The 23,900-nt window shown below is 52.7% G+C and overlaps 11 protein-coding genes across 11 annotated transcripts; 4 read left to right on the plus strand and 7 right to left on the minus strand.

Annotated features, from left to right (window-relative positions):
- Nucleotides 1-120: 120 nt before the first annotated feature.
- On the minus strand, nt 121-942 carry RHO25_010485 (uncharacterized protein; the record flags this gene model as incomplete). Its single annotated transcript, XM_065603298.1, has 1 exon — nt 121-942. The coding sequence occupies one exon, from the start codon at nt 940-942 to the stop codon at nt 121-123; it is 822 nt and encodes a 273-aa protein (XP_065459370.1).
- Nucleotides 943-1,895: 953 nt separating this feature from the next.
- On the minus strand, nt 1,896-3,155 carry RHO25_010486 (uncharacterized protein; the record flags this gene model as incomplete). Its single annotated transcript, XM_023602606.2, has 4 exons — nt 1,896-1,938; nt 1,987-2,632; nt 2,774-3,050; nt 3,105-3,155. 4 exons carry the CDS (start codon nt 3,153-3,155, stop codon nt 1,896-1,898), a joined length of 1,017 nt encoding a protein of 338 aa, XP_023450613.1.
- A 1,281-nt stretch (nt 3,156-4,436) lies between these two features.
- Nucleotides 4,437-6,066, plus strand: RHO25_010487 (uncharacterized protein; the record flags this gene model as incomplete). Its single annotated transcript, XM_023602605.2, has 4 exons — nt 4,437-4,635; nt 4,694-4,890; nt 4,948-5,901; nt 5,953-6,066. 4 exons carry the CDS (start codon nt 4,437-4,439, stop codon nt 6,064-6,066), a joined length of 1,464 nt encoding a protein of 487 aa, XP_023450618.1.
- A 474-nt stretch (nt 6,067-6,540) lies between these two features.
- RHO25_010488 (uncharacterized protein) lies at nt 6,541-7,896 on the plus strand (the record flags this gene model as incomplete). Its single annotated transcript, XM_023602604.2, has 1 exon — nt 6,541-7,896. The coding sequence occupies one exon, from the start codon at nt 6,541-6,543 to the stop codon at nt 7,894-7,896; it is 1,356 nt and encodes a 451-aa protein (XP_023450617.1).
- Nucleotides 7,897-8,171: 275 nt separating this feature from the next.
- RHO25_010489 (uncharacterized protein) lies at nt 8,172-9,584 on the minus strand (the record flags this gene model as incomplete). The annotated part of the gene is made up of 2 exons (XM_023602603.1): nt 8,172-8,891; nt 8,946-9,584. The coding sequence occupies 2 exons, from the start codon at nt 9,582-9,584 to the stop codon at nt 8,172-8,174; spliced, it is 1,359 nt and encodes a 452-aa protein (XP_023451395.1).
- A 449-nt stretch (nt 9,585-10,033) lies between these two features.
- Nucleotides 10,034-11,203, minus strand: RHO25_010490 (uncharacterized protein; the record flags this gene model as incomplete). Its single annotated transcript, XM_023602602.1, has 2 exons — nt 10,034-10,575; nt 10,717-11,203. The coding sequence occupies 2 exons, from the start codon at nt 11,201-11,203 to the stop codon at nt 10,034-10,036; spliced, it is 1,029 nt and encodes a 342-aa protein (XP_023451384.1).
- A 607-nt stretch (nt 11,204-11,810) lies between these two features.
- RHO25_010491 (uncharacterized protein) lies at nt 11,811-13,599 on the plus strand (the record flags this gene model as incomplete). The annotated part of the gene is made up of 2 exons (XM_023602601.2): nt 11,811-12,288; nt 12,392-13,599. The coding sequence occupies 2 exons, from the start codon at nt 11,811-11,813 to the stop codon at nt 13,597-13,599; spliced, it is 1,686 nt and encodes a 561-aa protein (XP_023451059.1).
- A 668-nt stretch (nt 13,600-14,267) lies between these two features.
- Nucleotides 14,268-16,660, minus strand: RHO25_010492 (uncharacterized protein; the record flags this gene model as incomplete). Its single annotated transcript, XM_023602600.2, has 2 exons — nt 14,268-15,170; nt 15,224-16,660. The coding sequence occupies 2 exons, from the start codon at nt 16,658-16,660 to the stop codon at nt 14,268-14,270; spliced, it is 2,340 nt and encodes a 779-aa protein (XP_023451060.1).
- Nucleotides 16,661-17,842: 1,182 nt separating this feature from the next.
- On the minus strand, nt 17,843-19,751 carry RHO25_010493 (uncharacterized protein; the record flags this gene model as incomplete). The annotated part of the gene is made up of 2 exons (XM_023602599.2): nt 17,843-19,596; nt 19,655-19,751. 2 exons carry the CDS (start codon nt 19,749-19,751, stop codon nt 17,843-17,845), a joined length of 1,851 nt encoding a protein of 616 aa, XP_023451071.1.
- A 375-nt stretch (nt 19,752-20,126) lies between these two features.
- Nucleotides 20,127-21,107, plus strand: RHO25_010494 (uncharacterized protein; the record flags this gene model as incomplete). The annotated part of the gene is made up of 1 exon (XM_023602598.2): nt 20,127-21,107. The coding sequence occupies one exon, from the start codon at nt 20,127-20,129 to the stop codon at nt 21,105-21,107; it is 981 nt and encodes a 326-aa protein (XP_023451072.1).
- Nucleotides 21,108-22,271: 1,164 nt separating this feature from the next.
- Nucleotides 22,272-22,996, minus strand: RHO25_010495 (uncharacterized protein; the record flags this gene model as incomplete). The annotated part of the gene is made up of 2 exons (XM_023602597.1): nt 22,272-22,521; nt 22,596-22,996. 2 exons carry the CDS (start codon nt 22,994-22,996, stop codon nt 22,272-22,274), a joined length of 651 nt encoding a protein of 216 aa, XP_023451070.1.
- Between the last annotated feature and the right edge of the window lie 904 nt (nt 22,997-23,900).

The raw sequence follows: 23,900 nt of genomic DNA on the forward strand, positions 1-23,900 counted from the left end.
ACGAGTGGCTCGATGATATGGCTCGATTCTGATGTGCTACCTTTCCGTTTTGTGCCTTACGAACTCGCTGGCATGACAAACTACAACCGCCCTTCATCGACCGCTAAGCATATAAGTAAATCATCCCCAAACCCTCCCCGCCATCCCACTCACCAATCCAGATATATTTCTCCCCCAAGTCGTCCTCACCTGTCCCGTAGCAGTAACAACAACCCCTTTCCCTCGAAACTCCTCCCTCCTTTGCGCAATTTCACAATACGCCACTCCCAAATCCGCATACGAAACCTCATGCCTCACGTCAGCTTCCCCTTTCTGCACCGGCGGTTCCACATCAAGTCTATAACCCGTTGCTCCTCCCAATCCCTCTTCATCATGGATAGCTGGCGGATCAACATACACAATCTGAAGCAGCCCTGGATTCTCCTTCGCTGCAGTTTCGTACAATTGATTCGACTCCATCATAGCATCGTAGAGATATCTCAATGCGAAGAATAGAATGGCGGGTTTGTCAAGACTGGGGTTAAAGATTTTGTTCAGAGTGATAGCTCGAAGGATTAGGATCGTAGGTGTTTTGTATTCTTTTCCTTGTTCGGTTTGGATTTCGTGGAGAGCGCTTATTACGGCTTGTGTGGTATCGCTAAATAGCGTCATGCCTTTTGTGCTGTCGTTTGTGGCGATGCACATGAGGATGACATCTGTGCTGGAGAGGGCTTGTTTCCAGAGGATTGTGTCTTTGTTACTGCCGGCGAAAATCTGTATTGGGAAAGGAGGAGAGGTTTCGAGGGTGGGAAATTGGGTTAGGAGTTTTTCTTTGTTGCGGAGGAAGATTTTGAGGGTGAAGGGTTCTTGATTTGATTCTGGTTGTGGTGGATTGGAGATGAGGTGGTGGAGGATGGCACGACCTGTTGCGCCTGTTGCGCCGCAGAGGGTGTATTTGACCATGTTGGCTGGCTTGTTGTGCTGTGATGAGACGTGTGTGTTGCAGATGGTTGTCTGTAGAAGAGATCAAAGTGCAGTTGTGTTGCTACTTCGGAAAAGTAATATCTTTGCTAGAGACGAAGAACAGGGATCACCTACTGACTTGCACTCTTCTTATCCTACAGCCATCTCTGCGTTACACGTTGTGGTAAAACCGCAGAAGCATGCTGCTTCGGTCTTTTAGAAAAGACCGTCTGCCCTTTGTAAGGTCCGGACCTTCATGTCGTGTCGATCACCAATGCCAAGTGACGTCAGGATATGTGATATGCAGTATGCCGCCAGCAAGAAGCCTCATTGTGCCTCTTAGCAGCAGGAACGCGGCAAATGGAGTTCTGGCCTTCGGTAAAACATATGCTCCGGATGTACTCTCAGACTCTAGGCTGGCTCTCTGAATGTGATCCCAGCCCGCTTATAGTAAGTGCGTTGAAGGACCTACCAAGGCTGCAAGAGCAACTGGGCCTCAATCACTCAAGAGAGGTGAGTTGCGACTGCTCATGAAGTTGAATAGTCTGGCCTATGTCCGTGGCCATTGTATGTTCACCCGAGTGCTAGAGGTCAGAGCAAGGCATCCTGAAGATTCCACAACCGGTCTGAAATTCACTCTGAACAGCCGTCTGCTGTCAAGTACTTGTGCACATGGTCGGCAATCTTGATCTTGAAATGAGGCCAGCGAACGCTGCGATCTCTCGCTACCGCATGGCCATCAGGCATCAATAGAGAAACTTCTGTATCGCTATCAGTGCTCTCTGGTAATTGCTTGGTCCATCTCTTCACACTCTGTTCTATCGATCCGCATTCTGTTCCCGTCATCTGTTCAATCGTGTCGCCGGCGACCATTTCTGTTGTCTGTACTCCTATACAATGCTCGCTAAATAGTCCTTGCTCTAGATGCTGTCGATATCCTTTAATGCTTTCTCTCATGTTGCAGCGTCATATGGTTTCTGGCCATACACAATGTACCTGCGAACGTTAGCCGAGCAGAGAGACCTGAAAGGGGGAGAAACTAACAGAGGGCAGTAACTGTGAATTGCCTTCTTCTTCCACTCCCTTCGCACTTCCATCAGTAATACCTCCATCTGCTCCACGCTCCACCCCAAACCGAGCGTAAATGTCCTTACACTCAGCCCGCTCAAGCCTTCTAATAGACCAACAAGAAACAACAAACCAGCTTGCCGTAGCCTCTTATCCTTTGGCCACGGCCCAACAGGGATCTTAAAAGCCTTCACAGTACAGTTAATAAACCCCGCGGCCTCCATCTTCTGTTTAATCACATCAGGATAACAACGGCCGGTCAAACCAAAATTCGAGATACCCTCCTGCCACAAATCGATCCAGCGCTGCACCGCTCCATCTGCCGGCATAGTCCCATCATCCGAAGCGAATTGGAGATCAAATTCTTGGTTCTCGACCCACCCGCCAGGCTCGAGAGTCTTCCACGCTTGCTCAAAAAAGAAGTCCCACGATTTGAGGGAGAAACCGTTCATGAGACGTGTATGAATGAAATCGAACCTTTGGCTGAATGTCCATGTTTCGTCAGCATCCATGACTTGGAATTCGAGATTGGGCGGAACGGCGGTGGGTTGGATGGGAGAAAGATCGATCCCGATGACTTGGGCGCTTGGATGGTCGTCTGCGACATCGATGGCCCAAATTCCTGGGAGAGGTTAGTGGGAGGGAAATTCATGTCTCAGGCAAGGAAATGAAATCGGCTTCTTTCTACATCGAACTGGTTGCGATGTTGCATCTCCAGATTCTAGACGAAGTGGTGTTTCGCCCCAGCAACGGCTTGACGTACCTGTCCCTGTCCCCACGTCGAGGATCATACCAGGACGCTCAATCGGGCAATGCCAATGCTTTTCTTCGAGGGTGAGGCGGATGCTATGGTACGTGATGTCCATTCGCTCCTGTTCTGACTCATCGTTGGGCAACGCATATTTTTTATCGCGTTGAAAAGCATGATATGTTCGGCCGTTTTCTTCTTCATAGTCAAATATGCTCGACGCCACAGAGGCTGTCGAGAGGGTTCCTTCTTCGTAGCCAGAGTCGTCGGAAAAGGAATCGGCGTCCCGCGCCTATCAAGATGTCAGTCGACCGGACGCTGGACCGAGAGGAACACACGAGTATACCTCGACGTTAACATCGTTCAGTTCCGCTTCCGCTCCGCCATGGTGATCCATTTGTCGCAAGCAGCGTCTTCTCTCTTTCGACAGAATATGTGCACATGTGTGAGAGCGAGCGCAGCAGAGTTCTTACAGGCCGTTATGAGATTCGGATATCGGCAAGTAGAGAAGCGCTGTGCATGAGACCGAGCCGGAAGGCAATACAGAGAAAGATGTGCAAGAATATACGCCGTGGACCATGGTCCAGAGCGGGTCTTCTCACTTGCACAACCGCAAGCACTAGCGATCTGTGCGACGCGAACCACGTGGAGTCGAGAAGAGGTTCGTGCGCGTTGGCGGCGGCGTCGACGGGATGGACCCCCGATGTGTGGCTAGCTCCACGCCTACCGAGATGGCGTGCGCTTCCTGGTCCTCCCCGCGGAAAAAGGGCAGACCTTGTTGGCCAGCTGCCGAGGGCCAACCTTTCGTCCTGCAGTAGTCGATGATGCGGGCATCAAGATGCGTAGACACGCAACCTTCGTCTCTGGCAGCATCATCACCATCCACCAGACCGAGTGCGAAGACCGTCGAATGTGTCTTCAAAGACGATCTGCCTCACGGTCCACCAATTATAGTGTCTCAGATGCAATGGGGATGTCGTTTTCCGCTGATTATTACTCTGCAGGTAAATCCTCGCTTACCTGGAATTCGTCGATTTACGAAGACTGCTCTCGCTAGACCTTCTAGGGCGATATCCGACTCTGGAAGAAGCAGCCTGTCCGATTCATCCAGGTCAAGACCGACAGAAGGAGTGGCATTGAGCAGGCTCTGCAACGCTGCTCGATGCCTCGTACTGCTGTGCATCTTAGCTCACCGTCAACATGCGTGAACATGCAGAGAGCATCTGCTAGCTTTGCATTGCACAGGTGATAACAGACGCTAATCGCGATCCCCACTTCTGACAGATCCTACAGAGTCTGCGGCCGTTGCATCGGCACAGTCAATAACGTCCTTCCCCGTTCGGTATCTGCAGGAGATCGGGCGAAACCCTCCAAATCAGATTGCGATTAGCACGCAAGCACGGCCATGTGGTCTCGCTTGTCTCCCATCCAGCAAGCAAGCCCGTGGTTTCGCGTATATCTGTCATTCGGGAGCCAAGTGATTTTCTTTTCGTTCTCGACTGCTTGACTTGCTTTCGCCATGGCCGCTTTGCAGAGCTGATAAGATCCTGCCGGCCCGCATAGCTGCACAACGAGAGCTGGCTCGGGGCTTCGCGTGCTCTGTAGTACCAGGGTCGTCGCTTTCTTTTAAGCTCGATTGGCCGGGTTTCGTTTGGGACTGATCACACATACCGACAGTATGGCTCTGCTATCCAGAATCGCAGTTGCAGCTGTCACGCTGCTGGCGGTGTACTACATAGTGGGATCAATCTTGAGCTACCGCCGACTGCGCCAGTTCAAAGGACCACCGCTCGCCAGCTTTTCACGATTCTGGCTCTTCTGGAAAGAATGTAGAGGCACTCTTCCTCATGCCCAAGTTGCAGCCCTGGAGAAATATGGTATACGAGTTCACGTCTCAAACAGAGTGACAGGTAATGAGCTGACGTGATTTGAAAGGATCCCCGGCGCGTATAGGCCATGACTTGCTCGTTACCGACGATGCGGAACTGATTCGTCATATCAATGCGCCCGGCTCAAGGTGGACGAGATCAGGATGGTACGATGCTATGCGGATGGACCCGAGGCAAGACAACGTTTTCTCGACGCGCAATGAAGAGGCGCATGTGGACTTGAAGGCAAAGGAAGCTGGCGGAGTGCGTCGTCGGAGTTGCTCGGTGATGGCGAGGACGGTGTGACTGACCAGCTTGCAGTATAACGGCCGCGACATCAACACGATTGAGCCTGATATCGACTCCCGAATTGGCGAATTCATTGGGCTCATCCGGAAACATGAAGGCAAAGTCGTCGACTTGGCGCCCAAGGTCCGGTATTTTGTCCTGGATGTTCTGAGCACAGTGGCCTTTGGACGCCCGTTTGGATTCATGGCTGCTGATGAGGACAAATGGGATTACTGCCAAACCTCGGATGATTTTACTCTGATCCTAGGCCTTACCGCTAACCACAGCTCGGTGAGATGGCTGCTCGGCCAAGATTGGGTCCAGACTCTCGCTGCACCGAAGACCACGGATAAAAATGGAATTGGTCCTGCGCTTGCCTTTGCCCACAAGGCTGTGTCGGAGAGGTACGGACCCGATGCAAAATCCAGAAAGGATATGCTTGGCCACTTTGTGAACAAGGGACTTTCCCAAGTGCAGTGCGAATGTGAAGCTTTTCTCCAGATCATGGCCGGAACTGATTCTTCCGCAACGATTTTGCGATGTGCCATTTTCACCCTCGCTGGTAATCCCCGCGTGTATGCGAAGCTGCGCGCAGAGATCGATGGCGTGCTGGGGCAGAACACGTCTCTCAGATACCCGGATGTGCTAAAGCTGGAATATCTCAAGGCCGTCATTTGGGAGACGATCAGGTTATTCCCTCCCTTGTTTGGCCTGAAGGAGAAGTGTGCGCCGGTCGGTGGCGACGAGTTCAACGGCGTTTTCTATCCAGAGGGATCCAGTGTAGCCGGGTGCGATGCCGCCATAATGAGGAGAAAGGACGTGTTTGGAGATGATGCCTCATTCTTCCGGCCCGAGCGATTACTGGAAGGTGACGATGCGCTTCGGCGAAAGCGAATGCAAACTGTGGAAGTCGCGTTTGGTTCGGGTAGATTCCTCTGCCTTGGTAAGAACATTGCCATGATAGAGTTGCACAAGACCATTGTTGCGGTGAGTTGCCTGACCTTCGTGACTGCACCGAAACTTGGCTGACATTATCAGATAATGAGGAATTTCGATTTCGCGATGGCGGATCCCATGCGAGCTGTCGATGATGTTTTGCATAACGTGCACCAGCAAAAGAACATGAACTTGGTGTTCACCGCACGGGAGTAATGACTTATGAATGATTTACAGCTACAGTTACAAGATACCACAATGTATGAGAGATGATGCATATTGGCAACACAAACTGCCTTACAACGATGACTTCACTCTCTGGGAGCTCACTTGCGCCAAATACCAACAAAACTTCTGCGCGGTAACGTGAGAATCATTGCCAAATAGCTAGCTGGTGCGCACATGTTCCATCTTTTGCCAAACATCTGTTGGTGAATGTGTGTTGTAGTTAAGTAGTGAAGCAAATCTGCCAAGACTTTTGGCACCCGCCGCGGCAGTCACGTCGCCCAAAGCTTCAACTGAGGTTGGACGTGAAGCACTGCGATAACATCAACCTTTCACGACCTGCCGACTTGTCCTCGATCTTTGCGCGCCCGCAGAAACATCCATTGGGTAACATTGCCGAGCGCAACACCTACTGGCCGCGAAGTCACGACACCAAGCGCGCAAGGCGCAACAGCAGATGGGAAGATGGCATCTGTCTGGAACCCAGAAAATGTCACCGACGTGGCCGAGTCGGTGGGCATTGCGTCGCTGCATCGCGATGTCGCAGAACACTTAGCGCGAGATGTGGAATATCGCATGAGCCAGGTGTTGGAAGAGGCGTTGAAGTTCATGCGACATGCGAAACGGACCACCCTCACCACTCAGGACATCTCACATGCGCTACGAGTGCTCGACGTCGAGCCGCTATACGGATACGAATCCACGCGACCGCTGCGTTTCGGTGAGGCCTCGATAGGACCTGGCCAGCCACTCTTCTACGTGGAAGATGAGGAAGTCGATTTCGAAAAGCTGATCAATGCTCCACTGCCAAAAGTGCCGCGCGAGATCAGCTTTACAGGCCACTGGTTAGCTGTGGAAGGCGTGCAGCCTAGTATACCGCAGAACCCGACACAAGCAGATCAGCGAGGGCAAGAGTTGGCAGGAAAAGGGCAGAACGCCAACACATTGGCTGCGCTCAGCGGCAATGACAACGTTGCGGTCAAGCCACTCGTCAAGCATGTGCTGTCGAAGGAGCTCCAATTGTACTTCGAGCGCATATGTGCCGCCATTCTGGACGAGGAGAATGTTGAATATCAAGCAGCAGCTCTCGCTTCACTCAGATCCGATCCCGGCCTGCATCAGCTGGTGCCATACTTCATACAATTTGTGGCGGACAAGGTCACGCACAATATGAAGTCGCTATTCATCCTCCTGCAGAGCATGCGGCTGGTGGAGTCGCTTCTCTCGAATCCGAGCCTTTATATCGCGCCATATGTGTCTTCACTGATACCGTCGATCCTGACGTGCGTTCTCGGCAAGCACTTGGGCGCCGCATCAAAAGACCAAAGCGATGCACATTTTGTGTTGCGATCGTTCTCTAGCAGTCTGCTTTCGAAAATCGCGAAGGACTTTGGCGATAGCTCCTCCACACTCAAGCCGCGGATAGCACGATCCTGCATGAAACACTTCCTTGACTCTCACAAGCCTTTTGGCACACACTACGGCGCCATCAATGCCTTGAGAGACATAGCCGGGCCAGCGGGCGTGAGACAGCTGATCTTGCCTCACCTGAAGGCATACGACGTACACTTACAGGAAGGACTCAAAGACGATGCAAAGCGACCGCACGCGGAGAAGGTCGTGGAAGCCATTGTCGGAGCACTCGAGACTCTAGAGCAGGATGCTGTTGGGCATGGTAATCAGACCAATGGGCATCCTGAGGGCGCTGCGCTAAAGGAGCGACTGAATGAGCTCCTCGGCGAGGCTGTCGCGCAGGCAGTGTTGGCTAAGGAGCGGCCATCACTGATTAATGCTGTGCTCGAGAAGGAAGTTGAACTCTGAAGCATTTCGAATACTACATTGTGATGAGAAGATGCTCTTGTATATGGGTCATGACAATTAGCGCGGCGTTGGGGCACGGTACGCAGCTGTAGCAGTTCGCATGCGCATGCAGAGAGTGTGCTGCAAAGATGCAGAGGAAATGATATTCTTCACAGACACACACCATCAATCCGATTTTCCACGGAGATCTTGCCACAAGCTTCCCGACCATTCGCGCAACTTTCATCGTGCGGAGGAGATTGACTCAAAAATGCTTGTCTTCTCCAAGTCTCGTCTCAGATGATGCCAGCCTTCCTCATAAACCAGCTGCCGCCTCCAAGTAGTGCAGTACAACCAGAAAAGATAATGATTGTGCCATACTCGCTGCTATAAGCAGATGCTGCATTGTCGTTCCAGCTGCGGCCATCTTTCAGTAGCGACCCAGAAAGGGGCCCGGAAATAATGGATCCTACACCTCGACCAGCAGCCAAGAGACCGAATATGAGGTTTGCATCTGTGCCCTCGTGCTTCTTCTGCACTTCTCGGATCAGTCCACCCCAGTGCGAGGAATACGCTGATGCAGTCAATCCGTACACGACGGAGAAGATGAAGAGCGGAGGCACTGCAACGGTGAAGCCCAGGATTATCAGTACTGACACACCAGCGACAGCGCTCACAGCGAGCATGACTGTCATTGTGTTGAACCTGTCGACGAGTGCGCCGACGGCAACGCAGCCGATCACTGCTCCGACGTTGATCAGGACGACGGTCAAGGACCCCAGCGTGCGGCCTATGCCGAATTCTTCGGCAATTGTAGGAAGATAGTTCATTGGCAAGAAATATCCTAGTGCTTGGATGCCATTGAAAAGTTGCAAGACCCAGAAGAGGCGGTGTCGCAGGAATGATGTCTGCACAGGAGGTGCCACATGGGTCGCAGAAATTGGAAGACGGGGCTTCAGAATGACAATGAGCGGCGCGGACAATATGCATATGATGGCCGCAACGATGCGTAGTGTCTAGACACGACAGATCAGCACCTATCGTCCTCAATTGGCATCGGACAGACTCACCCATCGAAAGCCGACTGCAGAAAGCATAGCCTGTAACAGCAACGGCATCACCACACCGCCTACGCCGTCTCCAGCAATAGAAATGCCCAGCGCAAGACCTTTCTTCCGCACGAACCACTCGTTGACGTAGTTCAGTGTTGGCATGACCAGCGCATTTCCAGCAAAAGCATATATTATACCTTGGCATACAATAAGCTGCGGAACAGTGTTCGAAAAGGAAGCTCCAATTAAAGCAACTGCTACGAGTGGGAGGCTCGCCCAGAGTGAATACTGCCGCGCCCGTGGCCATTTCTGGAAGGCACCCAAGAATACCGGCATCGTCAGATACATAATTCCCGTGGATGTTGTTCCAATAGCAGCGATACCTCCTGGTTTCGATGCGAATGGCTCGTTGGTAGTGTAGTATTCTTGCAAGACACCATAGGACAAAGCAAAGCCCCAGATCGTCGCGTTGCTCAAAAAGGAACCGAATAGTGCCATCCACGCGTTTCGACCTTCGTCTGTGGGTGGCAGAGCATCTTGGACTTGACTGGGTGAGAGTGCAATGTCAATCGAGTCGCCAGAGGATGTGCCAGGTCGGCTTTCGAGTTCGATGGAGTTCCCGCTGCTCACAGGTTGCTGACATTGTGCTACCTCCATAGTTGTGGGAGATTGCTTGGAAAGAAAACAGACACCAGGAACAAGTATCTGTAAGCCGAGCGACGACAACGCTTTCAAGCTATCTGCGGGACACTTCACGACATGTACGCCCTTTGGTCAGCATGCAAACGGTGACTGGATTGAGCTGTTCTAGGAGAGGAAAGAGATCCCGGCAGAAAAATCTTGGCAGTTTTTCTTAGCAGTTGGGGTTCTTGCTTCACCTCCACGCTCAACTTCATCAACTGCCTCCTGAATATCAGGTCATCGGAACAAGATGCATCTCTGTCGCAGAATGACGACTCTGATGCGGCTATGCCATCTGCTACATGTAGCATTACACGCCCGTCAAAAGTGATGTCATGAGCCTCTTTGCTCTAGCTGCACCCGCAGCTCATGAATAAGCCGGCCATGGAGGCCGATACTCCATGGTCATCTACATCGAGCACCATCTACTCGCTGGTGGCATTGTAGCCAATCGAGGCGACACTCGCTCCCGCCTCGACGGCAGGATCGATCAGCACCGTCAAGACTCTTCCGTTGACAGTCGACGTCAGCTCCTGCAGCTCGTCTCCCCAGCTGTTGTACACACGTCCTATGGTCTGGCCTTCCACAACATCATCTAGGACAGCAATATCCATATCGATCCAGCCGCTAAAGTTGGTTCGTGGATTGGTGAAGTTGGTGGCAATGAAGGTCTGAGACAGATCGGGCTGAGGAACCTCGCCACTGGTCATTTGGAGATCATCCATCAAGCGGAAGGCGAAGTCAACAGTGCGCTGAATCAAAGTGCGGTTCCAGTTGTTGGCTGGTCCGGTCTCGACCGTGATGGCTGGTACCCCGGCCTGGACCCATGTCGTTTCTATCGAGCCAGGCTCTCCAGGATCGATCTTGATCATGTCTGGCTGCAGAAGCTCCGCAATGCGCTGCACTCCTTCGAAGCCGTAGTCGGCATAACACCATAGCGGGCCGAGTGAGCCGGTGCTCAATGTGTCTGGGTTCCTGTGTCAGTCTTGCTGCGTCTGGAACATGTTGCCACGATACTCACGAAAGTCCACGGCGATGTCGACATTTCAGGTGTTCCCCCAGATGTTATTCCAAATTGCCGAAGTGTACGACTGGATCAAACTCCCACCCTCCTCGATACTTCGTCCTGGAAAGTTGCGGTTGAGGTCGACAAAGAATCCATTTGATGAACTCGTGAAGAAATTCCTTTGGTTCATGAAGTTGCCTTGCGGATTCTGTGTCGGCAGTCCGATAACTGTGCCATTGAATTCGCCTGCAGCAACGGTCTCATTGAGCCTTCTGAATATATTTTGAACTATCGCCACCGGGTTGAGCTCGTCGCCATGAATCGATGCAGAGAATGACAGTTTTCGGCCGGTCTCGAGCGATTCGTTGGTCCCTCGTGCAACAAAGATTGGCAAGAAATATGTCAAGCCACCTTGGCCAGCCCCGGGAGATAACCAGAAACGGGATACTTGATTGCTTGGGACATCATTCACATCCAAAGATGAGATGATTGGATAGCCTTGGAACGAATCCCCGGTGTATTCAGTTCTGGCCCATACCGTAGGTGCGATAGCGGCCAGCCATGCTATGGACGTCGAGCTGAGCCTCATTGTCGGCGAGACTTGTGATTGCAAAAATAGATGATGTTGTCACAGTCTGGTCGGTATATTCGGCCGACGTGACCTATGGCACATATTTATCATGCATTGTCGCGTGGCAGGCTAGGAATGCCAAGCTGATAAATCGCCCAGGCGATACCTCTCTAGGAAGTCGGCAAGAAAAAGCCAAGATCTACAATCAGACGCGCAGTTCGTAAGTGGCGCTCGTGTTACTACATCAACGGTCTACAGCATTACATAGTAGGAATCACTCAACAGCAAGTACACGAAGATCACTATGGCGGAGGATTCTGCTTCCTGGAGTCGCGCGTGTGGAATATCGCCGAAAGCCCCCAGCAGGGATATTTAGGTGGACGAATCTTGCCAAGAATAGCGTCGGCCAAATCGTTCGGAGTATACCAATTCACTAAGTACGCCGGCTATCGGCCGTACCCACTCTACGTGAACAAATACCGAGTTGGAGCAATGGAGGTGTGCTTCTTGCAGCAAGCAATCAGGCGAAGCGGGACTTTGCCTTTCACTTCTGCTGCACAAAAGCAGCAGCCGGGCCACATCCACTTTCGTCCCTGGTTGGACTCTTCATGAGAGACGGTTGAAGATGTATACGTCGATTTCATTATCTCTGGTACTTGGACTGGCCTCTGCCACTCAATATGGAAACAACTGGGTACCTGTCAAATACGATCCACCGCAGGTCGAGAAGAATTTCCAGGATCCTGGGATCAAATTGATCTCGCCAGCGTTTATTAAGAACGATACAATTCCACCGGGGTTCTCGAATGGAACAGCCGGGCCTACAAGCCAGGTGATCTTGGATGTCTATATCCAAGCGCTTGCGGATCGAAACCCCTGGATCAAGTATTCGCCGGCCGAATATGAGAGCGAGGAAGGTCGTGACTTTCCATATATCCTCCTTACGAATGGGCAACAGCCCAATTTTACCTACAGTCCATCAGGTGGAAATGTCTCGAATCCTCTCTGGGGTGGGAACATCACGACAGATCAATCGCAAAGTAGTGGAGCGAGCGACAAGCTCAGGATATGGATTCAGGGCGGAGTGCACGGTAATGAACCAGGTGAGTGGCTAGTGGAGCATCGTAAGCCCGGTGCACGAATACACCCACAGCTTGCACGAACTTGTCTTGAAGTGGATCGAATAAGAAACTAATGAATGCTCAGGTGGCGATCAAGCGGTAATGGCTTTACTCGGCAAGATGAACGCGAACCAGACTTGGACAAACCAGATCTTGCAAAATGCAGACATCATGGTTCTGCCTCGATACAATCCAGATGGCGTGGCGTACTTCCAACGAACTTTCGCCAGCAATTTCGATCCCAACCGCGACCACACAAAGCTCGCAAGACAGCAATCACGAGACATCAAGCGCACCTTCTCGGACTTTGCTCCTCATATCGCTGTCGACCTGCATGAGTACGGCGCAGGCACACTCTACAGTGGAAGCTACGTACCTGGAGCCGATGCTATGTTCAGCGCAGCCAAGAATCTGAACATCCATGCCAGCATTCGCAACATTTCCGAAGAAGTCTTCGCTCCAGCCATCGCAGCTCACCTTGAGAAACAAGGCTTCCGATGGGAGCCCTATGCAACTGGAGCATCCGATGGCGACACCCGCAACTCTACCATCATGCTCAAAGAAGCCGATAGCGACGCCAAAATCGGCAGAAACTCCATGGGTCTCTCCCAAGCAATCGTCTTCCTCTTCGAAACACGAGGAATCGGCATCGCCGATCAAGAATTCGCCCGACGAACCGCAACCGGTCTCGCCTTGCTCGAAGCAACCATCAACACCGCAATCGCCAACGCAGCCGAAATCCGGCAAGTCGTGGAAGACAGCATCGAAGATTTCGTACAAAGCCAAGATAAAATTGTCATCGCCGACCACCCACAAAACGCCACAGTGAGAAACTGGACTCTCATCGACTACCAAACCGGCGAATTACAACAAGTCCCCGTAGCATTCTTCGCCACAACACCCACAATCGCGAACCTCACCCGTGCGAGACCAGAAGCCTACCTCATTCCCAAAGGCTGGAAAGATCTCATTCCGAGACTCGAAGCTTCTGGTCTGGAAGTCGAGACGCTCGATCAAGCTTTCCGCGGCTCAGTCGAAGCTCTCACGATCGAGACAGCAGGTTTCACGGAAGCAGCATATTTCGAAGGCGCAGTTCTCGCTTCTGTTACCACAAAGGCAACGACGAAGAATGTTGACCTTCCGGCTGGGAGTTTCTTGGTTAGCACGAGGCAGAAAAATGCTGGGTTGGCGTTTGCGGCTCTCGAGCCGGAGAATATCGACTCGTATGTTAGCTTCGGAGTCGTGCCGATGGCGGCGGGGGATGAGTATCCAATCTACAGGGTTATGGCATGAGCGATTAGAGGCGGCGAGGAGACGACGTGCATGATTTGTACGATGACAGTATTGGCGAAGTAGCCGTGACACGATATGACCATGACTTGGGTCACGAGGCAGGAGTTTTGCATTCTCGGCGTTTTCAGTATTTAGCGCCTCTCTTGACTTCATTCCGTTTCATACCACTAGGCTTAGCAGACCAAAAAACAATTGAAAGTTCCGGAGAATGCTCAGCAGCAATGTGCACACAGTCAAATGATCGATTCTTTTCGCTTCCTACATTGAAAGCCAGACACCAAGGAAATTATAAAGAGGAACTAAAAACTAAGCAAGCTAAGCGGCCGTGCATCATCAGAGAGTCGTGAGAATTCTTGTGGTTTCCAATCCTCCCCAAGATACCGCTCCTCCGCGTAGTCATAATGCAGTTCGTGCGATCGTAGCCCAAGCCAACGCAAAACGCAAAACGCTCATGCCATGCCATGCCACGCGCAAGTCCGAATAACAAACAATGCAACAAAAACTCAACAACAACAGCCAAAGGGTATACGCATATTCAACGTAGCAGAATTATGTTCATCCTTCCTTCCTGCCTCCTTCTGGGTCAATACTGGCCTCCTTCTTCTCTTGGTCATTCCTCACGCAGTCGGTTTCGGCTTGGGTGAGAATGGTCTGGAAATGTTAGAATACTATGCTGCGGCGCTCACGGGTGGCTGAGCAGCTTCGTCCACGCCGTTGGTCTTGGGCGCCTCTTCTTCCTTCTTCTCGGTTGTGGTGTTCTTCACTTCGGCGGCGGCTTGGACCTTGGCTTCGAGCTCCGCGAGCTTCTTGTCTGTCTCAGCCTTGGACTTCTCAGCTTCCTCGAGCTTCTTCTCTGCTGCTGATAGTTGCTCGGCTTTCTTCTCAGCCTCAGCTTTGGCCTTCTCTGAGTCTGCGAGCTTCTTCTCGGCTGCAGCAAGTTGTTCGGACTTCTTCTCAGCCTCCGCGAGCTTCTTTTCAGTCTCTGCGAGTTGTGCAGCCTTCTTCTCAGCTTCAGCCTTGGCTGACTCTGCATCTGCGAGCTTCTTCTCGGTCGCTGCGAGCTGCTCCGCCTTCTTCTCCGCCTCTCCCTTGGCCTTCTCTGCGTCTGCCAGCTTCTTCTCAGTCTCTGCGAGCTGTGCAGCCTTCTTCTCGGCTTCAGCCCTGGCTGATTCTGCATCTGCCAGTTTCTTCTCAGTCTCAACGAGTTGAGCGGCCTTCTTCTCAGCCTCTGCCTTAGCACTTTCCGCGGCAGCCAGCTTCTTCTCCGTTTCAGCCAACTGCGCAGCCTTCTTCTCGGCCTCAGCTTTGGCGCTTTCTGCGTCCGCGAGCTTCTTCTCGATCTCGGCAAGCTGAGCGGCCTTCTTCTCTGCATCAGCCTTTCCTGCTTCAGCTGTCTGCAGTTTCTTCTCAATCTCGGCCAGTTGCTCGGCTTTCTTGGACGCGGCTGCAGCGTCGGCTTTGGCGGTCTCAAGTTCCTTCTCGGTTGCTGAGAGCTTAGTCTGTAAATCAGTAGCAGCGGCGGCAGAACCCTTTTCGAGGTCAGCGACTTTGGCAGTGAGCGTGGACTTCTCCTGTGCAACGTTAGTAAACCACTACCATCACGACAACATTGGATAGAACTCACTTCTTGCGCAGCCTTCAGCTCTTCCGCGGCCTTGCTGGCTTTGCTTGTGCTCTCCTCGGCCTGCTTCTTGAGATCTTCGACCTTGCTTTCTGCCTCCTGCTGGCTCTTTTTGAGGTCTGCGCTCTCCTTCTCGATAGCCTTGACCTTCTCCAGAGCATCGTCAGCCTGCTTCTTCACCTTCTCCAGCTCAGCTTGGTGCTCGGTTTGCAGCTTCTTGCTCTGCTCTTCAGAGCCTGTGCTCTTCTGCTTCAGCTCCGCGATTTCACTCTTCAGCTTCTCAACCTCTTGCGAGCCCTTCGACTCCAAGCTCTTGATCTTCTCTTCATCGGCCTTGTAAGACGCCTTCAGAGCAGAGTTCTCCTCAAATAGCCTGTTATGCGAAATTTGCAAGCTGTTCTTCTCTGTACGGGCAGCTTCGAAGTCCTTCTTCGCAGCCTGGATCTCTGCCTTTGAAGTATTCTTGAGCTCTTCGTGTTCCTTCTGCAGTGCGGCGAGCTTGTTCTGGTAATCACTGAGCTCTTGGGCAGCGGCTGCGCCTTCCTCGGAGGTCTTCTTGAGGTTGGTGTTGGACTGCTCGAGTTGAGAGACCTTATCTTGTGATGCGGCGAGTTGCTTCTGGACTGTGGCGAGGCGATCTTCGGCAGCCTTGTTAGCAGCGTCGGCGTTCTTCTGAACTTCGGCGAGCTTCGCCTGTGCATCCTCGAGCTGCTTCTGAGCGGCTGCGAGCTTGGCCTCTGAATCTTTGACCGAAGTCTCGCTGGATGATTGCAGAGAGGCGATCTTCTCCTGGCTTTCTGCAAGGTCCTTCTTCGCAGCTGCAAGCGATGAATCAGCTTCCTGCTTGACGTTGCTGAGCTCAGTCTCCAAGCTGGTCTTTTCCGTTTGGAGAGCACTGTGCTTCTCGGTGGTCTCGCTCAGCTGGGCCTGGAATGAGGCGAGCTCGGCCTTGAGGCTGGTCTCCAACTGCTCCCGCGAGGCCTTGGCTTCTTCCAACTCCTTCTTGGCAGCAGCGGCTTCCTGCTCGAGCTGCTTGTTGCTCGTCTCCAATGTGGTCAGCTTCTCTTGCACCGCCCTCAGCTCATTGCGTGCGTGGTCTCGCTCTTGTGTGACAGACTGAGACACGCGCTCGAGCGCCTGTCGCTGGGCATCGGTACCCTTGGTGCTGTTCTCCAAGTCTTGTTGCAATTTCTGGATCGCCGCCTGCTTCTCGGCTTCGAAATTGGCCAACTGACTTTCAAACTCTTGCACCTTCTTCTTTAGTTCAGCAACCTCTTTGCTTGCATTGTCCGACTTGGACCGGGACTCGCTGAGTTCCTTTTCCTTGGCGGCAAGTTCCTTCTTCTTGCTTTCAATGTCGGCGTTGCTGGCCTTGAGCTTCTCTTCGACCTCGTGGAGCTTCTCCTTAGGAACGCCCGGTGTCGAAATTAAATTGCCCATGCTTGGTAGGTGTGTGTGTATGCAGGATCGACGGGATGGGATTCACACAGGGAGGGAATAGGATATGCCGGTGAGGATGGGTGAGGAAGATGCTCGAGGCGAGGTCGTTGCGGTGAAGTGATGTGGCGGTATCTCAGGAAGTAGCGCGTGGGCAAACACTGCGCGTGTTGCTGTTTGCTGGTGGGACTTCGGCGGCAGATTTTGGAAAGGCCCCCTGGTCGCTTAGCTGCACGATGGTGCTCGTGCTCGTCCTCTCGGCGTCTGTGCTTGACGAAGGAAGATTTGATATCGACGACAACAACCAAGGACTTCACCTACCGTCGTGACCGGGGCGTGTGAGGGGATACATCCTTCCTCTGCCCCTTCAACCTACCATCGTCGCCGCCGCCCAGCCGTGCTCCTCACCTCCGCCCTCACGCGTCTGCAGCCGGAGCGCGGCAGAGCTGTTCGCGCCCAAAGCTTGAGGCGGGCGGCCGGGTGTGTCGGTCATGCAGGGGTCGTCACCGCTGCGACCAGCAGTCGACACGACTCGCTGCCTGCTGGCGAGAGACGTCATCAGCAGCATGTATCGCAGTGCAGGCGTGCTAGCATGACTTGATGAGAGACATGTGAGGTTGGGAGAAAGCCCCGCGAACGATCCTGAACCACTCTTCGGCATGCAACGCTGACGCAGGGCGGCTTGGCCAGCATGTGCCACAGCTTTCATCCAACGCCCAGCGCCTATCCAGGCTTAGTCTGGGATGCTAGGTGAAGCAAGCCAGTGCACTCTGATCGACGCAACGGAGGACGTCTACATACATCATAGTGCACAGTCATCAATAATCAAATTTGACCTGCGGCTGCAAGTCGAATTTCGGTTGGAAATGTATGCATCGAATGCGGTATCATAGAGCCACTCGGGCTGTAATCGTGCTGTACAGTTCATCGAGATCTATCGTGGCGCGCACGAAGTCCCTTTCTCATTCCATGTCCAACTTTCGCTGAAATGCAATCCTCTTCGTATCGTGATCATCAGTCCTCCATGTGCAACGTGAGATTTCACATCCGTCGGCCTCTGTTTTCCTGAAAGGTAGACCGTCTCTCGTTTCCAAGCCGTAGCACAAATTCCTGGAACGTGGTATTCCTACGGTCCCTGGCTGCGTGTAGACTGCGTCGCTCAGTATCTGCCGGCCTCTGTTCACGCTATGAACCCGAAACTCGGCTACTGCTTGCACCATCCAGCTCCATGCTGTCTTCGGGCTGCCGTATGACCCTCCGTCTTCTTGAGCCCGCACTTCGCCCAGCTCGCAGTTGGTGAACTTTGGTCGCAATGCCTTGATCCCACATCTCTTCGTCCGCTCCGCCCAACACTCCTTGGTTTTCCATTTGTCGGAGCGCCCTGTTAAGGAGATCCGTAGCAATAGGGTCTTGCGGTGAGATGGCGAGAGCTTCGTGCAGTGATACTGTGGCCTGAAATGCATCCTCCAATTCGAGGAGAACTAATCCTTTGCTGGAAAACACGGCCGCATCTCGTAGACCTAGACGGATCACTTCTTCAAATTGCTCAAGAGCTTCGTGGAATCGTTCAGCCTTTCGTAATGCGTGTGCCAGGTTAAGGCGCGTACTCGTGTACTGATTTTGTGGTGCTTCATTGTCGATCGAGATCTGCAGGGCGAGGTTGAAATGGTCAATGGCGCTATCGAATTCGCCCTCCATGTAGCAGCAAACACCAATTTCGTTGATGAGAAGAGGATCCCTTTGGCATAATCCGAACGCTGCCGTTAAGTATTCCCGCGCTATCGCCAGATTTCCAAGAGCTATTTCCTGCATTCCAAGGTATAGCTGAGGAAGATGTGTGCCTTGGAACAACCGCGCAGCAGTACTGTACGCGGCAATCGCTTGGTCACTCTCTCCCTCCGCAGCGAATGTATGCGCGAAGCCGATCCAAGCAGCTCCAAAGTGCGGATCCATAAGACTGGCCTTGGAGAAATATGATCGTGCTTCGGGTATTCGATTCGTATTCAAGTAGTAGGTACCCACAGCGAGCCATGTGCAAGGCTCATTGGGATGCGTGTCTGCAAGTTCATGCGAAATGGCAAAGAGCGCATTCGTATGATTGAGTTGGGCGAGAAGCGACAGGTGGAGGGGTATGCAAGCGAAGTTGTATGGATCCGTTTCCAGTATTTGGTTCGTAAGGTCGACAGCAGCTTGGAATCGCGATGCGGTGAAGAGCTTTTCGGCCTTCGCCAGCAGAATATCAGGATTCTGAGACAGCTTGTAGTGCGTTGATAAAGTCTCGATCGCCGCATCGAATTCGTCCGGCCGAGCATACTTGGACAAGCGCGTTGAGTACAGATTCCTCGTGAAGTCTGCTGCTTCTGCTGCGGCACCGTCTCCAGGCTCGGCATGTATACTGTCGAAATTCAGGCTGTCGAGGAAATCCCATTCCTCTCCGGGGCTCATGAGCGAATTCTTTACCAGCTGGTCGAAGGCCTCAAAGCATTGCACGTCTATCCGTACAGCGTCCTTGTAGCATTCCTTTGCGCGATCGAATGCATTCTGCTTCGCATAGCATAACCCTCGTAGATAGCACATGCCAGCCTCATACCGCAGCGAGTTTGCATCTTCCAGATCCCGTTCTGCGCTGCGGTCGACTCGATCCGTTCGACTCGGCAGCTTGGACTTGGAATGTTGTTTCGAAGCTAGACCATTGCCGACATGCTGCAGCTTTCTGCGCTGGGCATCTGCGGTTGTCGCCAAGTGTGCCGGATTCTTCTCCCCTAGCAGTGACAAGGCCTCGTCATGTCTCCCTTGGTGGATGTAGCAGTGTGCTGCGAGGTATCGTGAGGCAGGTAGTCGTTGCAGCAGCTCGGATCGCGACAGAAAGGCGAGAGCGCGTGTGTAGTTTCCGGCGGAGAAGTGTATTTGGGCCAGAGCGTAGGCGTCTTCGTCCGAGTCTATCACGGCGCATCAGTTGTGTCTTCGATCGCTATGGGCGCACAAAGAGAAGCATGCCCGTCAGTGCCAGCAATTTGTCGCCAGCGAAGATTGCCGTATCGAATTGGTGTCGATGCAGAGCATCTTCTCGCCAGCTGCGCAGATACGCTTCCATGCTGCGTGTTGCTTGTCGTTTGCTGCGCTTCGCTAGTTAGCTGCTATACTGAGATGCATTGGTATCGCTACTGCGTGCTGTGAATGTAGGCATACGGCAGGTGCGCGACGGCGATTGCGACTTACCTAGCGAAAAGAAAGTCGAGCGACTCGCGACTGCTGCTTTGTTGACGCGACCGGCACCTGCACTTTAGCTCGCGTCAGAGTGGGGCTGCCGACCGGACTCAGCACCGACCCCTGTCAACTCTTTCGTCTTGGCTCTGCCTGTCCTTCCTGCCTACATCCTGTCCTCCGACTTCACCACAAACCTCCACTCCAAACAGGCGACGAAGCCGCACACGACACCACTGGACTTCACTGATTATCGTCGCTCACCATGTCTGAACGAAAGGTGCTCACCAAATACTACCCACCCGACTTCGACCCCTCCAAGCTCGAACGAAAGCGAGGGCCGAAGCAGACTGGTCCAAAAGTACAGACAGTGCGCTTGATGGCTCCGTTCAGCATGAAATGTACCTCATGTGGCGAATTCATCTACAAGGGTCGAAAGTTCAACGCTCGGAAAGAGACGACCGAAGAGAAATACTATGCGATCACCATCTTTCGATTCTATATCCGATGTACGCGATGCTCTGCCGAGATCACATTCAAGACCGACCCCAAAAATATGGACTATACGTGTGAGAGGGGCGCGAAGCGGAATTTTGAGCCTTGGCGAGAGGCGAAGCTGGCAGAGGAGACGGAGGAGGAGAGGTTGGATCGCATTGCAGAAGAGGAAGAGAATCGCGACGCCATGAAGGAGCTGGAGAAGAAGACGTTAGATGCGAAGACAGAAATGGCCATCGCAGATGCGCTGGACGATGTCAGGCACCGAAATGCGGCGCGAGAAAGGGTGGGCAAGGATGGCATCAGCACAGTCGCTGCGCCAAAGGTTGACGAGGAAGCTGAGAGGATAGAAAGGGAGCTGGAAGAACAAGCCAGGATGGCTTTCCAAAGCAGCACGGGCGAGAGGGTGAGGAGATTGGGAGAGGATGATTTAGACGGAGAGGCATCCTCAGCTGCCAGTGGAAGTGTTGACGCTGATCGCGCAGCAATGCCACCCCCTGCTCTACCCACATTTCAGCGGACCGCAAAGCCAAAGAAGGATCTTGGAAGTGCCCTCGGAATCAAGAAGGGCATATTGAAGAAGCCAGCTGCGCCCACGCCCGCTCCTGAGCCAGTATCGAAGCCAGTGGCCCCGCAACCGGACCCGCTGATGGACCGACCGGTAACTGCGAACGATCTGCCCGGGAAGCATGTCGAGCTGGGCGTGGGACTGTCGCTCGTCGACTATGGCTCTGACTCCGATTCCGACTGATGAAAAGCTTTCGTGCATGCCTCAGCAAAGACTGCAACCGCAGCATTAGATTCTTTCTTATCCAAAGTCATCAACTTTCCACGTTGACATTATGAGACCATGGACGTACGAAATGATGACAAACCCTCACAGCCTCTTCGCACTTGTCGCAGACCCACGATGGACCCTACATCTACGCTCTTCCGCAAAGCTTCACTGTACAGGGGAGCAGAAATGCCAGTAGTACGCTTCGTGCGCAGGCTTCGTATCGGGGAAGAAAAATCGGATCTACGATATCCAAATATTGGTCACAGGGAATTGGCCGTCCATTACGGGAAGGGTTGGACATTATCTGACAACGCCGGGATTGCCGTCACGGAGCACAGGATTGGAACCTTAGGAACTCTAGCAGCGTTCAATTTTGTGGTCAGTTCCCGGATCCAAATCTGCTCCGCTTCGTGAAATGAATTCGATACTTGAGGCATTGGACATCAGCCCACCAGGCCGCAAAGGCTGTGGACAGCACCAGACAGACGACCGCCCACTTTGCGACGATCGTGGAGAATCGTGTCCTGTGTGGTGGTGACGAGCTTGATCGGGGCACATTTGCTGGATGCAAATAGGGAGATGGAGACCAGAGTGATGTGAGTCTCGAGTAGTGATAGTCAATAGATGAAAGCCACTATTGTTACATATGCTTTGCAATGAGACTTGCAACCTGGTCGAGCACTTGTTTGCGTTCCTTTGCACAAATCGCACAGTTTCTCTCAAGTAGTCTACAGGGCTAGCTCTTGGTCATCGAAGCAATCGCCTTACACCATATTTGTTCCATGATCTCCACCAGGAACGAGCATGGGACATTTCTCGCCTTCTGTGTTCCTTGAGAACATGATAGACTGGGAAGAATCATTACCTTGCTCGCAATCACATGCGTGTCGTCCATCGACAGTTCCGATCTCACCCGATATTCTGCTCAACTTCGACGCCTGTGATTTATGGCGTGATAACGCCCTTTCCTCCCACTGAGCATTCCATTCGCTATCGGACACCGAGTGGAAAAGCTTCTTTACGCCATGGGTCTTCGTAGATTCTGTTGAGAAACGCAACTTCATGTGCATTTCACCTTTCTGGCAATACCATCTCATCCCACCCCACCAGAAGAACGAACTTCACAGCAGTTCAACTCTAGCACAACAGCACAGTAGACAGCGGCAGGTCCTGATAAGCTTCATACTCCTTCATCAATTCAGCCTCATTCCATTCTCGTTCGGGTTCAGATCCAGCATAATTCCCGTCTTTATCGCGTCGAAAGTGGCGTTTATATTCACCGCGGGGCATCTTGACGGCTTTGTAGCGTTCTTCTTTTTGCGCGCTGTGGTCGAGACCGGAGCCCATTCGTGTTGAGAGGCGGCGAAGGAAAGAGCGGCGTTGAGGACTGGTATCAAAGTCAATGACTGTAGAAACTGGAGTGTAATGGTATTGTAGCGAGAAAGGTACGTGACTACTCACCGGCTGGGTAATTCGTCACCTCCATCGACCGAAAGTTTTCGAAATTGATTGCTTAGTCGGACTGTGACGATAATGACATCGTCGTCGGAAGGTTCTTGATAGTCGCGTTCGTAGACTACGCCTGCTCCGAAGCCGAGGGATCGTGTTCGAACTGTCGCAGAGCCGAATGTTCTTGGTACGCGGTGAGTGGCGAGAGAACTGTTTCTCCTCGCAGGAGATTCCATGCCTGTATTTGTAGGTGAAGGCGAGCCACTACTGGAATCGCGATGAAAGTCCAATCCTTCTAGATCGGCGTGATTCTTCGGTGGCGCTGGGAGGGGAACGCTTTGCCGACGAGCAGGTTGTTCCACAACGCGATATGTAGGCGCGAAGATGGGCGCGACGAGGAAAGGATAAGCCATCCTTGCAGCAGCGACGATCCTAGATTCGATTATATCTTCTTTCTCGCGGAATGCTCAGGTGATGTGATGTTTGTCTTTCTCAACAACGGCGGCAACGCCGAGAACCGTAACCCCGCCGACGAGGAAAGAGTCGTTTGCGTAATAGTCTTGCTTAAGTCTCTAGCGGGATGATGTGCACGTATCAATGGCTCCACGGCTGTGTCAAATCGGAGCGTCACGGTCTGTAGAAAGAGTAATCAAAGGATAGAAGCACAATGCAAGACAAGAGAGTAGAGGTAAAGAAACCAGGTTCATGCGGCTCACAACGCGATGCTCGCGTGCTCTCACCAAGACGGCAGGATCAGAAAATAAGAGTTCTCGAAGCTCTTCGCTGATCGCTAGGGATCTGCATTGTCCGGCCACACAGCATGTGTGTGGCATGGCCAGGACAGCCGCGGGACTTTTTGACAGATTTCCGCTGCCCAAAGAGCGTTTATGGTGGCTGACGGGAGGCTTGCAGTGGCATGGCTGATTTGTTGGATGGCAGAGCGGAAAGTGTTCTGGCCGGGCGGCGCTGGTATGGAATGTCACGAGATGTGTCGTTGCGGCGGGCGAGGTGTGTTTCGGTTCATGCCGGATGTGCCCCGCTTGTTGGGTGCTGACTGTGCTGATGAGAAATTCTGAGACGATCACAGATGGAAGAGGAGAGGAGGTCGTGGGGAAGGAGGGTGGTGTTTGTCGGCAGCGCCCAAAATGGAAGCTGCCGCCGGCGTTGCTTGCTTGGTCTATTCCGACACTTCAGTATTAATGAAGCGACAAGGAGATGATCATGTGAAATGATACTACGAGAAGGGGGAGGCAAGTCAAAGGTTAGGTAGAATGTCTTCTCATAATCGATCAATCTTGTCGCTAATCGCGAAAGTGT

The sequence above is a fragment of the Cercospora beticola genome, chromosome 7 (assembly GCF_033473495.1).
Source record: "Cercospora beticola chromosome 7, complete sequence".
NCBI lineage: Eukaryota > Fungi > Ascomycota > Dothideomycetes > Mycosphaerellales > Mycosphaerellaceae > Cercospora > Cercospora beticola.